Source organism: Parus major, chromosome 13, assembly GCF_001522545.3.
Source record: "Parus major isolate Abel chromosome 13, Parus_major1.1, whole genome shotgun sequence".
Taxonomy (NCBI): Eukaryota; Metazoa; Chordata; class Aves; order Passeriformes; family Paridae; genus Parus; species Parus major.
In genome coordinates, this window is record NC_031782.1 from 3,666,738 (window position 1) to 3,678,910 (window position 12,173).

The window sequence follows — 12,173 nt, forward strand, 5'->3', positions numbered from 1 at the left end:
ATTTGCTTGACCATGACAGCTTTTACAGAGCCTGGCAATTAAGTTGTCAGGAATCATTTTCCACTGCCAGGAGGCATTAATGGATCCTGGCCTTGGCTGGAATAAGCCCTGGGAGATGGATATTGTAATCGGGATGAGAAGGGGTCCTTGTAGCCGAGGTCTGCATCCAGCCAGAGGTCTGGAGTCCTGGACACTTGGTGGAACTGAGATAAGGGGAAGGTCAGGAAACACAGGGCAGAACATCAGGGGGAAGGAATGAAAATGAGGAGTTTGAACAGGGACACGATCCCTCGTGTCCCTAATGTAGCAGGAAATGTTGGTGTTTGGAGAGGCTTTAGTTTTGCAGATGCACACTGCAAAGTACTAATATTAGCAGAACTCCTGGATATGAAAGCAAATATTTTTCCACTAGGTAATCCCTAAAATTGTGTTGTTGTGGATTTGCTTTTCAAGTGGGAAAAATGTTGGAAATGTCCTTCTCTTAGAAAATAAAACTGTGATGATTCAACACAAGCTCGCTCTGTTTAAATTATGTCAAAAATAGATCTGCAAGCAAGGATTTTGATTACCAAATACAGAATTTGAAAAATGAAAAGTTAGTGAGAGATTTGGAGGATTTAGGATCCCAACTGAGAAGTCTACAATTGAGATTAATCCAAAGAATTGCCAAAAATCTCCTTACATAAAGGACAAAAATGTGCTCAGGGCCAATCTTAAGTTCCATTACCTGAATAGTGGGCAAACCTTAAGGAGATGTTTGAAGAAAACTAAAGATATAAAGCATAAAGAGATAACGTACACAGTGAATTTTCAGGAAGCAAACCATGCGTGGGCTAATACCAATCTTGGCAAAGTTGGCTGACTTCCTAGGTAAAGGAAGTACAGTACATCTAGTCTGTGCAGACATTAAAGGCATCTGGCCTGCTGCCCTGGGGGATGGTGTCACTTAGGCTCAGTAAGGTGGGTCAGGGACTGGCCATGTCGGGGGTGGGAGCAGATGAGCAGAAGGTGCCATGGGAGTTATCAGTGAACAACCAAAAAGATGGATTTTTAGGACCAAACTTAGTGTTTTTGCTCCTTGCTGTGTTACAGGAAAAGTTGGCACGAACAGCAGAGCACTGCTGAGTTTTTTAAAGAGGAGAAGAGCAGGATTCCTCCTGCAGAGCACAGGGTGACCTTCTGGGCTCAAATTGGCCTGAAATACAATGGAGAAGAGTGCAAAATCGCGTTCTGTGGTTAAATAATGTGGAGTTTGGCTATCAGTTGGCAGCTCAGTTGAAAGTTGTGGATGAGGGGAAAGTGCTAATTGCGTTTAGGTAGGCACAGGGGAGATGTGAGCCCACGATGTGCTGCAGCCATGCGAGGGGCAGCCCAGGGCTGGGCAGAGTGTGCGGGACAAGGGGGGTCCTGGCACGGTTCCCACTCACCTCAAGCCACACAAAATCCCCTTCCTGGCACACACACTTGTATCAATCATTAGCCAGATACCCAGAGCTGGGTAAACACGTTTTTGGCTTTGAGTGGTGATGACAGGCGGGGAGCATTGCCTAATGAGGTGGGACCACTTGGTAGCGTGGTGTGCTATATATTCCTGCTCCTCCCTGCAATCTTCCTCTCCCGCACAGAGAGCAGGCAGGCTGCACTCGAGGGGTGTCCCTGGCTGCCATGAAGGTGACAGGAGTTTTGGTGAGGGCAGCTATTGCCCTTTGCTGCTGCTTGGGTGAGTGTTCACTGGGGTAGTGCAAAGATCGATCTGGCTGAGTCAGAGTTGAGTTTTTATTTCAGTAAAAGCCTTTGGGTCTTGCAACATGGAGGAGAGCCTTGTTCCATGAAGAAATTGCCTTCCTGAGAGAGCACAACAAAGAAATTAGGTTTCAAGACTGAGGTTTCAGCAAGCATTCATACAGCTGTTATCCTCTTGGTTTATAGGAGCAGTTCTTGTGCAGGGTAGGGGCTTGCACATGGCAGTCCTGAGTATAAAGGCAAAATAAAGCTGTAGAAAATGGCCTTATTACCTATGTGAGCAATAGAAATGCAAACTTTAACCTCTAGGATCGCACTGGGAATTTGCTGTGTTACTCCTGGTAACTGAGAATGTTGGATTTGGAGGTGGACAGTGATGGTGGCAATAATTATCTTAAACATGCATGTCCAAACTTTTGAAAGTCAAGCATAAAAGTCTCTTAGAAGAGGTTAAAATCCAAGAGTATAGAATTGAAGGTACCTGTATCACTTACCTGTCACATTTTAGGGGTTGATAAATACATGTGCTCTCACAAGGTTTATCTCCCCTCAGAAGGGCAATGAAACTTTATTTAGTAACTTTTAATACATCCTACTTCCATTTATTGGAATAATGTAAAACTCAACATTTTCCTAAACAAAATAAATTAGTGTTGACTAATCACTGAATTAACTCATGTAATGGAAATATTTACATATGTGTTCTCAGCATGTTAATAATTTGTTGTTGTTTTTTTTTTCCTGTCTCCATTTTTTTCTTTCAGGTACTGCTTTTGGAGTTCAGGTGAGTTACAGATCTATTTATTATGTTCTTTTCAGGCTTCTGGTAAAGTAGAAACAGTATGTAGCTACCCAATGAGCACATGGGTTAAATCTAATAAAATCTTTGCTGTTAAAATAATATTTGCCAGTGCATGGTTGAACAACATTTCCAATTTCACGAGAAAGTAAAAGATCCCCATTTTTTGCAATATTTTCGGTTCATTAAATAAAATGAAAAAACAAGAAGTAATTGTACACCCTTATTATATTAACTCTTAGACATAATTTAGTTACTCCCAGCCAAAGGCAGTAGTTTGCCTCCTCGTGAGGAAAACTGTCTTAGGATGACACGCTCGAAAACATCAAACACTGTGACTCTGATAATTGCTTCCATACAGCAAGGCACAAAGAATTCCTTGCATAAATTTCTCTACCTATATCACAGAGAGAAAACCAGCAGGGCCTGAGCCGTGGATTTGTCTGCAGGTTCCTCCCACGCAGCTCCGAGCCTCCCGGAACTCTCCAGAGTGCAGCACGATCTGGAAGGATCCGCTGCGGAGCCGAGGGGCTCCCAATTACCACTGCCTTCATTAGGCACTGTCTCACCCACAGCCATCCTGCCTCCCTGGACCCCGACAGAAGTGCATAATCAGAAACTTCTGTAGGGAAGATTCCTGACTGCCTGAGCAGATTCCCAATAATGCCTCTAATTTACCTCCCAGCAGCAGCGGCGGGCGCGGCGGTGGTGGGAGGATGCTGGGGGGTTTCACTCCGTGGGGGAGCCAAAATTGAGGCTGATTCTGGTCTGCTTCCACAGCTTGACTGCAGCCAGTACGCCCGTGGCAAGGATGGGAAGCCCGGGGTTGCTTGCCCAAGGCACTTGAAACCGGTGTGTGGCACCGATGGCAACACGTACAGCAACGAATGCGGGATCTGCTTCCACAACGTGTGAGTCTTGCTGGGGACCCCACAGAGGCCTCGGGGCAGGGGGTTCCAGGCAGGGGTGGCAGCTTTGCTCCCCAGGGATGGAGGAGCATGTGCCTTTGCAGCTGGGTGACAGCACCACCAGCCTTGAGGTGATGCTGTCCCTTGATCACTGAGACAGGTCTGCTTTCTTCCAGGGAACATGGTGCCAGTGTGGAGAAGGAACACGATGGAGAATGTGACCCAAAACCTATTGTGGTAAGACAGAGTCTGTAATGGGGACAACTCAAACACCATGCAGAAGTGTGGGACAGAAAGTGCACAGCTGGTGTGCACAGCCCGAAATAAAATCTGGTGATAACCAAAGCTGAGAGGGTTTTTACAGGTTATCTGATACCATCTCTCTGTTGTTTTCTACTTCAGACTTCAAACCTTTCTAATTGGGAATAAAATAAAAATAATACATTGGCTGAAGGTTGGATCTGACCACTTGGATGCCTCCAGGAGGATCCTATGAAGGACCTCACAAAACCCAAATCACAGTCTTTCTTACTGTCCCTTCTTTTTTTCATTGGAGAGAATTCCCACAGAATTTTTGGTTTCTACTTGTGCTAATGAAATTGGTTTGATGCTGGATTTATCCCCAAAGGCTGAGGGAGAGTGAGAAGACTGTGTAAGAGTGTTATATCTTTATATCAAAAAAATGCTTTCTTTTTTCTCTATTCCTGGTATTTTTACAGGTTGATTGCAGTAATTACCGTAGAGCTGTAGTAGATGATCAGGTCATGGTAGCGTGCCCAAGGATAATGAAACCAGTCTGTGGCTCAGACAGCTTCACTTATGACAATGACTGCGGGATCTGTGCCTACAATGCGTAAGTCCTGTGCATGGAATGTCCTTCTGGATAATCAGCAAGTTGAGGCTCCCAGAGGCTTCTGTAAAATACCTGTTTTAAGGCAGGTGTCTCTATATGTCTCCTTGCTGCTGGCTTCTCGTGATTCTTCAGCCAACCTGAGTGCTCTTCCCCATTTTTTTGGCCTGTGCTCATGAAGGGAATCCCAAAAAGAACCAGAGCAGAGACATGAGCAGATCAAAGTGTTGCTTGTAACACCTAATTACTCCTAACATTTAATTCCCATGGGAATAGTAGTCTACATTAGCAGCTGCCATCTGCAGGGCACATTCAGAGAATTCAGGCAGTTGTGGTGTCCCAGGGGGAGGGTGGGACCCTGCTTTGTTGTCCCAGTGCCTGCAGCATCATGGGGAAAATTATCCTCAATGTTCCCTAACCAAAGCTTTTCTTCCTTTCAGAGAGCACGACACCAACATTACCAAAATACATGAAGGGCCCTGCAAGGAATCTGTTGCTGTAAGTGCAATAGAGATCAAAACCCCATCTCTTAGGGCTGCTAATAAAATCATGAGGACCTCACAGATTTCACTAGGAAGCTGCAAGAGGTCCACAGGACAAGGTGTACGAGGGTCCCAGTCCTTAATTTGCTTTTCTGCATGGTGGGGGTGGATTTGGCATCCTCCCTGAGAGGTCACCCCATGCTTACCACACCAAACTGAGGAAAGAGGAAGGAGATGGATATGGGATGAGGAGCTGATTTGTGCCCCAGGAGGGCCAGAAGATTTCTCTTGCCAGCATGCTGTGCAGGTTGGCAGCTTTCTCTCTGGAGACCACAAGCGTTTCCACCCTCAGCAGCAGGGATTCAAAACTCCCATGCTGGTTGTATTCACAGATGTAGTGAGACTCATAAGAGCACTAACCATAAATATTTATAGAGCACAGTTTATTGTATCTTTGTCTGAGGCCAACAGTCTGATGCCTTGGAAGGAGAAGCTTCTGTATTTGAGTGCTAAAATTCTGGGATGTAGGAAGTCCATTCTCCAACAGGTAGATAACCATTCTTCCCTATCCTTTCAAATCCTGAACTGAACTACAGGGAATCTGAAGTAAGAAGAAATCACAGAGCTGGAAAAGTGTGGAGAAAACCAACACAAACTGAAACAGTGTTATTCAGATTTACAGCTGTTGAAAAATGTTTCTTAGAAAATTCAAGATCTTTTTAAATGAGACCAGACTGAAAATTTTGTTCATGTTCTTATGCCTGAAGTACCTCTTCTCCAAGATAGTCCTTTTTCTTGACTCCTGGAGAACTAGGCTAATATTCAGAAATATAATTTCTGATTGGAGATTTAGCTTCAGTGGAACAGGGCTTTGTCCTGTTACAAAAACATTGGAGGCTGAAATACAGACTAAAAAAGTTTTGATTCAACTTTTCTTGCATAGCAAGGGCTTCTCCAGAGTGATTCGTCCTTATTTTGCCAGGTTGACTGCACCAGGTACCGAACACAAACCAGCAAAGACGGAAAAACATTGGTAGCCTGTCCGAGGGACTGGAATCCAGTTTGTGGCACAGATGGCAGCACATACGACAACGAGTGCATGATCTGCGCCCACAACGCGTGAGTGCCGTGCCCAGAGTGCTCCTGCTCAGTCTTGAGAACTGTCCTGCTGCATTTCTGCTCATGACTGTTTCTTCAAGTCTCTTAGCAATGGGATGGTTTTGGATTTGCTTTGAGTTTCTTTCTCATGATGAAGTCATGAGGCATCTCCTTGGATGAGTCTGTGGGCTGGGCAGAGGAAGGAACAATTCAGAATATTGCTTTAAATTGCTCGTTATGAGAAGATGAAATGAGATTGGTAATAATTAGCAATTCTGAACACTTTTTAAAGAGCCATGGTTTGCTTCATTTTGGACATAACTTTGACCAAGAGTATAAGCATTTATTTTACTGTTTCCCTCTTCCAGGGAAAAAAGGACCCATGTTGGGAAGAGGCACGGTGGACAGTGCAGAGAGAAGACTGATGAGGTAAGTGTTCAATATAAGGCTTACTCCTCTTAGTTCTATCAGCTGAAGGGTTCTCTGAGGTGACATCTACTCTGAAACTGAGCTGGCCTGACGCCTGGCTTTCTCCACCTGTCTTTTAAGTCTTGTCAGCTCCTTGTGTCAAGGGTGCCTGCAAATCTCACCTGTCCTGAGGCAGGTGTCCTCTGGGCCCTCCCTGCCCGACAGCTCTGGCAGATGGGCTGGGTGAGAGCATGCACGGAGTTCTCGTGATGAATTCACACCTACGGCAGCCTTTGGGGTGGGGACATATTGTGTAACGTGGAGCACACCTGAAGTTTTGATTGGAATGTATCAGCTGCTGTGTAGGACATGTTAACACATAAATGTGGAAGTTGTTCAGTTTGGGCTTTCATCTTCCTTTGATGAGGCCCTTCAAGTGCAAAGTCCAACTTCTTTTGCTGTACAGTTAAAAAGGGTCAATGTTTCAATTTTTTTTTTTTTCTTTTCTGACATATCTTGTAGTTGGGAGTGACCAAGGTGCTTAAGCCAGGGATTTGGCACCTCATGCAGTGCTGTGCAGTTCCCCCCATGTGAGAGGGTTCAGGCAGAGCTGACTCAGCCTGGTTTAGTAAGAACTGAGTCATAGCACTGGTGTTATCTCAGCATCCCAGCATTAGAGACATGGCAGGAGGTTATGATGGAATTTATTTTATTGGAGAATGAGGTCTTCCTCAGGTTTGATGCTGCTGCTTTGTTTTTGTAGCTTGACTGCAGTAAATTCCCAGCCAGAAAGGTGAAGGGTGGCAAAGACCTGGTCCGGTGCCCCAGGATCCTGCACCCGGTGTGTGGCACAGATGGGTTCACTTATGACAACGACTGCAGCATCTGTGCCCACAACGTGTAAGTATTGTACACAGGACTCTCTTTTGGAGTGGCAAGCCAGGGTTAGTGCACCAGATGGCTTTTCTTTTTGGTATTAACATATCTGTGTTTCTCTTTCAACCTCCTGGAGCCCTTGTCACCTGATTTTGTTCCCTGATGCTCTGTTTATTCCTTGGGGGAGTGTGGGAGAGCCAGCTCTCAGCCTGAGCACTCTGTGAGGGCTGTGATATTTGGGAAGGGGAAAGAGTGAATGGAGCTGTTATACAGCTGATGAGACCTGACTGTAGAATTACACTTTTTAATGACAGGGAGAGGCTGGTTCATCAGGCAGTCAGGTGTGTCCTTTATCAGCTCTATTGGTTATGGGTTTGGTTTGCTTTCTGTGGCACCTGGGTGTCCCAGGGCTCAGGTGGTGAGCCTGCTGACCCCAACCTCTCCCTTTCAGACAACACGGGACTGATGTTAAGAAAAGCCACGATGGAAGATGCAAGGAGGAAAGCACTCCTGTAAGTGTTCTTTCAGCTGTAAAATAAGCACCATCTACTCTCTCTGTGGTGTCCAGGAAGATCCTGGCTGGGCTCAGTGGACACAGGGGTGGGTGGAGGGTGGTGCACAGGGTTCTCCTCAGCTGCTCACAGCTGCCAGTGTGCTGTACAGGAGGGAAAGAGAGGATGGGGACAGGCTGGGACTTCAGAAACAAAATGTCCCAGTACTGCCAATCTCTGCACAGAAATCATCAAAGGCAGCCCAAGAACCATGCAGCCCATTTTAGCACAGTAGGAGAGGTAGAAAGGCTGTTTTAGATGTCCAAGTATTTATTCAGTGCTAGGATTTCCATTGCACTAGACAGGCAGGTTAAAAAAATCCTTGTACTCTGGTCAGCCAGGACAAATCTGCTCTCAGGTATGTGTACAGAAATAGCTTTATTATCCTGCACAGTAACAATATGTGCTGATAATATCTCAACACATTTATTCTGCTTATGCAGAGCAGCTCTGAAGCACCAAAAATAATTTCATGCATCCTGAGGGACTGCAATATATTTTCTGTAGAAAAGGCACGTTGTTAAAATGTGGTCTTTGCTTTAATTTGTTCTTGGACCACATGGGAAATATGGATAATAAGAGACACTGCATTGGGGAGGCTGTGCAAAATGACAGTGAAGTGTCAGTGATGCTTAGCTAATGTAGGCTGATTTCCAATAAGTATTTGTCTATTGATCCTCAAATATTTAAACCATTTGATTTGATAAATTGTAAATATTTTTGCAGCAGAAGCTGGTGAAACAGGTCTTGCTGCTCTTGGAAATGCTGAAACAAAATCTTGGATACAGTAAACTTTGTCAAGCTGCACTCAATGTCAAACATTTTAAATCAGATTCCTCAGGCTGAGTTAGGGGATGTTTAGTTCAGAAATTCGGAAAAAAAGTATCTTCAGTGGAAATCTTGTCAGTAATTGGAACAGGCTGACCAGAGAATGGGTGGAATCACTATTCCATGGAGTTGTTCACAGGGTGTGTGGATGTGACACTTAAGGATATGGTTTGGTGGTGAACATGAGGGCTCTGGGTTAATGTTTGGGCTCAATGATTTTAGAGGTATTTTCCAATCTTTATGATTTTATGAATGCTGGATTTAAAACCTGTGTATGCTCTACTCTAGGAAAATAATCTCTTTTACCGACTGTTCCCTCTGCTAGCAGAAAATACCCAACTACAATTACATAATTTTTATTTAAGCATAAACTTTAAAAACCCTCTGATTTTCCCCTGGCAAAGACCTCTAAAATCTAGAGGGGGCAGACTTCAGATGGGACACTGACCCAGCATCGCTGTTTTGTCTGCCCAGGTTGACTGCAGCACGTACCTGAGCGGTACCAAAGCCGGAGAGGCCATCAGCGCCTGTCCCTTCATCCTGCGCGAGATCTGCGGGACAGACGGCGAAACCTACCCCAACGACTGCGCCCTGTGTGCCCACAACATGTGAGCCCTGCAGGTCACACCCCCTGAGAGCCCCACTGGGTTATTTCTCTGAGCATTTTGAACTCTGCTTTCTCTTCCAGTGAACACGGAACCGAGGTTGCCAAGAAGCACGATGGAAAGTGCGTAGAAGAAGCTCCCCAGGTAAGTGGCACCTGAAGGGTTTGAGCAGGTGGCAGCTGCACAACCTGAGCAAATGCTGGGTGGTTTGGGTGGTGCAGCCTCCACGGGGGTCACGCTTGTGCTGCCCTTCCTTCTGTGGGTGAATATCACCCTCCCATCAGCAGGAACGTTGTGCACTTCCTGCACACAATCAGGGAAAGAAAGAGGAGAGGACAGGTGAGGACTGAGTTATGAGACAGGCAGATGATTAATGATTGAAGGCTTTACACACAGAATCCTTTTCCCACAGCACTCGGTCATAGCAGGGGATGCAGAGGGCCCTGGGAACCTGATGATTTCTCAGTGCTTGTGTTTTACAAAAGGATGTTCTGCAAAGATTAGAAAATTGCCTGTGTTTTGAATGCTGGTACCTATAAGGTGTCAGGGGGATTCAAACCCACCTCTGGTTTTTGGTTTGGTGGTTTGTTTTTTGGTTTTTTTTTTTGGTAAATGTGATGTAATCTAATATATACCAACATGAATCATATAAAAATACCAGATTAACTATATAACTATATTTGGCCAGGTCTAAGCCATTTACTCTCACTGGGGAATAGAAAAACAAAGGCACCTCATTAGCATGTTTGAAAGAGTCAACATCCTGAGTCAGATATTTCATTTCTATACAAACAAACTATGAAATGCCATTCCTTTGTTTCCTGAGTACGCTCTGTGCTCAGGCCGGGTGAGATACATAAATCAGGGAAGAAGAGCTCACACTGGAGAAACTGGGAGTGCTAAAACACAAGGCCAGCTCCTCAGCTGACGTAAATCAGCTTCCACTGCTGCCAGTCCTGCTGGCAGCTCTCAACACTCGGAACCGTCCCATTGCAACAAAAGACCTGTCAGCACATCTCCTCTCCATTCTTGTGGGCCATGAAAAACACCTTGGTCACAGTCAGCCCCCTTGCAGGAAGTGCATAAATCGTGCCATTTTGATTTACAGATTATTTCTGAGCTGCCTTTTGTAATATCCTGGTGGGTTCAGGAAGGTATAGGGGCATTGTGATAAATGCAGAGCTCAGTGAGTAATGTCTACCTTCCAGCCTTGATTCAGCCTTCTCCAGGGAAGGCTGTGAAAGGAGATTGCCAGTTTTCCATGAAGGACGAGTTAATATATAACCACAATTTGTCATCTGGCAGGTCCTTTTAGGGTCTGGCACGGGCAGCTTTAGGCAGAGGCACAAGGAGGGGGGATGTGTTGAGGCTCCCTTGCACTGAGCAGAGCCGGTGGCAGAGCCTTTTCTGTGCTTGTTTTCCCCAGCTGAACTGCAGCCAGTACCCCAGGTCCACGCTGAAGGATGGCAGAGAGCTGATGGCCTGCACCATGATCTACGACCCCGTGTGCGGCACCGACGGCGTCACCTACGCCAGCGAGTGCACCCTGTGCTCCCACAACTTGTGAGTGCTCCCCTTCCTCCCTGGGAGATCACAGTTTGGCTCTGTGGGAGCTCAGTAATCTGCAAGGGCTCGCTCTGAAACCTTGTCCTGAAGGGATTCTGTCTGTCTGCCCCTGCTTTCCTGCTTGGCTTGCTTGCTGTTTGACACCCTGCAGAAGGGGTGCACCAGCTGGGGACAGTGTCTGCTCTGGTTTTGTTAGTGCTGGGCAGGTGGTGCTGAGCTGTGTGGTCTGGAAATCTCTGTGACTCTGTGGGAGTGAGGTTTGTTCTTGCTCTCTGGCTGTAACAGGGAAGGTCATGGTTAATAACAATCTCTCCTTCCTCCAGGGAGCACCGGACCAACCTTGGCAAGAGAAAGAACGGACCCTGTGAAGAGGATGTTACGAGAGTGAGTGGGAAAGGATGGGAATAAAGAGTGAAGCTCAGTGTCTGTTACACTCATTGGGCACTGTCTTCTGCTCTGGGCTACAAATCAGGAGGTGGTGGTGTGCACACCTGAGGAGATCCCTTGGGAATTTCACTCTGCTCATAAAACAGCCAACATCCATCCCACTGCTCTGTAATAAAGCAGGAGGAGATGTAGCAGCGAGCAGAAACAGTACAAGATCACTTCTGCTACCAGGAGGACACTTGGAGTTGGTTATGATGCAGCTACAGCCAGTTTAATTTCTCAGTGGGGTGTCATTCCTGGTGCTGGGGGGGCACAGTTTGCTCTCAGGCAGAGGGACTCAATATCTACCTTCTGTGTGCAGGCCCTTTGCAAGGACCGCAAGGAAGTCTCTCCTATCTGCACCATGGAATACATGCCCCACTGTGGCTCTGATGGCAAAACCTACAGCAACAGATGTATTTTCTGCAACGCCTACGTGTATGTATAGGAGTGAAACCTTTCCTTCCATGATCAGTTCCCGTCCCTGCTGTCCATTCAGGGCTGTCTCATCATGCCTTTTTGTCTAACTGCTCGTGGGATACACTGGACGTTGCTAGGTTTCTTTGCATTGTAAGGGAAAATGAGAAGGGCCCATTTCTGTGATGTGTATTTGGCCTCCTGTTTGTTAGCTCTGAAAGTATTTTATTGATTTTCAGCAGCACTCAATCTGTTCCAAGCTCACAAGGGCGTGTGGGAATGATTTCACTGAACCAACTGGATTGTACCAAATGAATGGAACCATTCATCTTTTCTTAAATGAGGATAATGAGAGGGGATATTTGGGATTTTGAGATTGTTCTTTATCTCCAGTCAACCCTAAGCCAATGCTTGGGCCAGTGAAATGAGGAAAAGGGTGTCAGTCATGTCTAATTCTCCTCTCTCCTTTTCTCACCAGGGAAAGCGGGGCAACTCTTAACCTCATGAGCATGACTGAATGCTAAGTCTGTGCTGGACTCCAGCCCAGGAAGACAAACTCCTTTCCATCTGACTTCCCATGGGCTGACCTTCCCTAGTAACATCCCTTCAGTCTGCC

The 12,173-nt window shown here is 46.0% G+C and overlaps 1 protein-coding gene across 1 annotated transcript; it reads left to right on the forward strand.

Annotated features, from left to right (window-relative positions):
• Positions 1 to 1,608: 1,608 nt before the first annotated feature.
• Positions 1,609 to 12,172, forward strand: LOC107210857 (ovoinhibitor-like). The gene is made up of 16 exons (XM_015642217.2): positions 1,609 to 1,720; positions 2,508 to 2,527; positions 3,323 to 3,453; positions 3,627 to 3,687; positions 4,170 to 4,303; positions 4,741 to 4,798; positions 5,765 to 5,901; positions 6,249 to 6,309; positions 7,052 to 7,188; positions 7,616 to 7,676; positions 9,018 to 9,151; positions 9,232 to 9,292; positions 10,575 to 10,711; positions 11,038 to 11,098; positions 11,463 to 11,578; positions 12,036 to 12,172. Exons 1-16 carry the CDS (start codon positions 1,666 to 1,668, stop codon positions 12,079 to 12,081), a joined length of 1,410 nt encoding a protein of 469 aa, XP_015497703.1. The 5' UTR covers positions 1,609 to 1,665; the 3' UTR covers positions 12,082 to 12,172.
• Position 12,173: the final 1 nt, after the last annotated feature.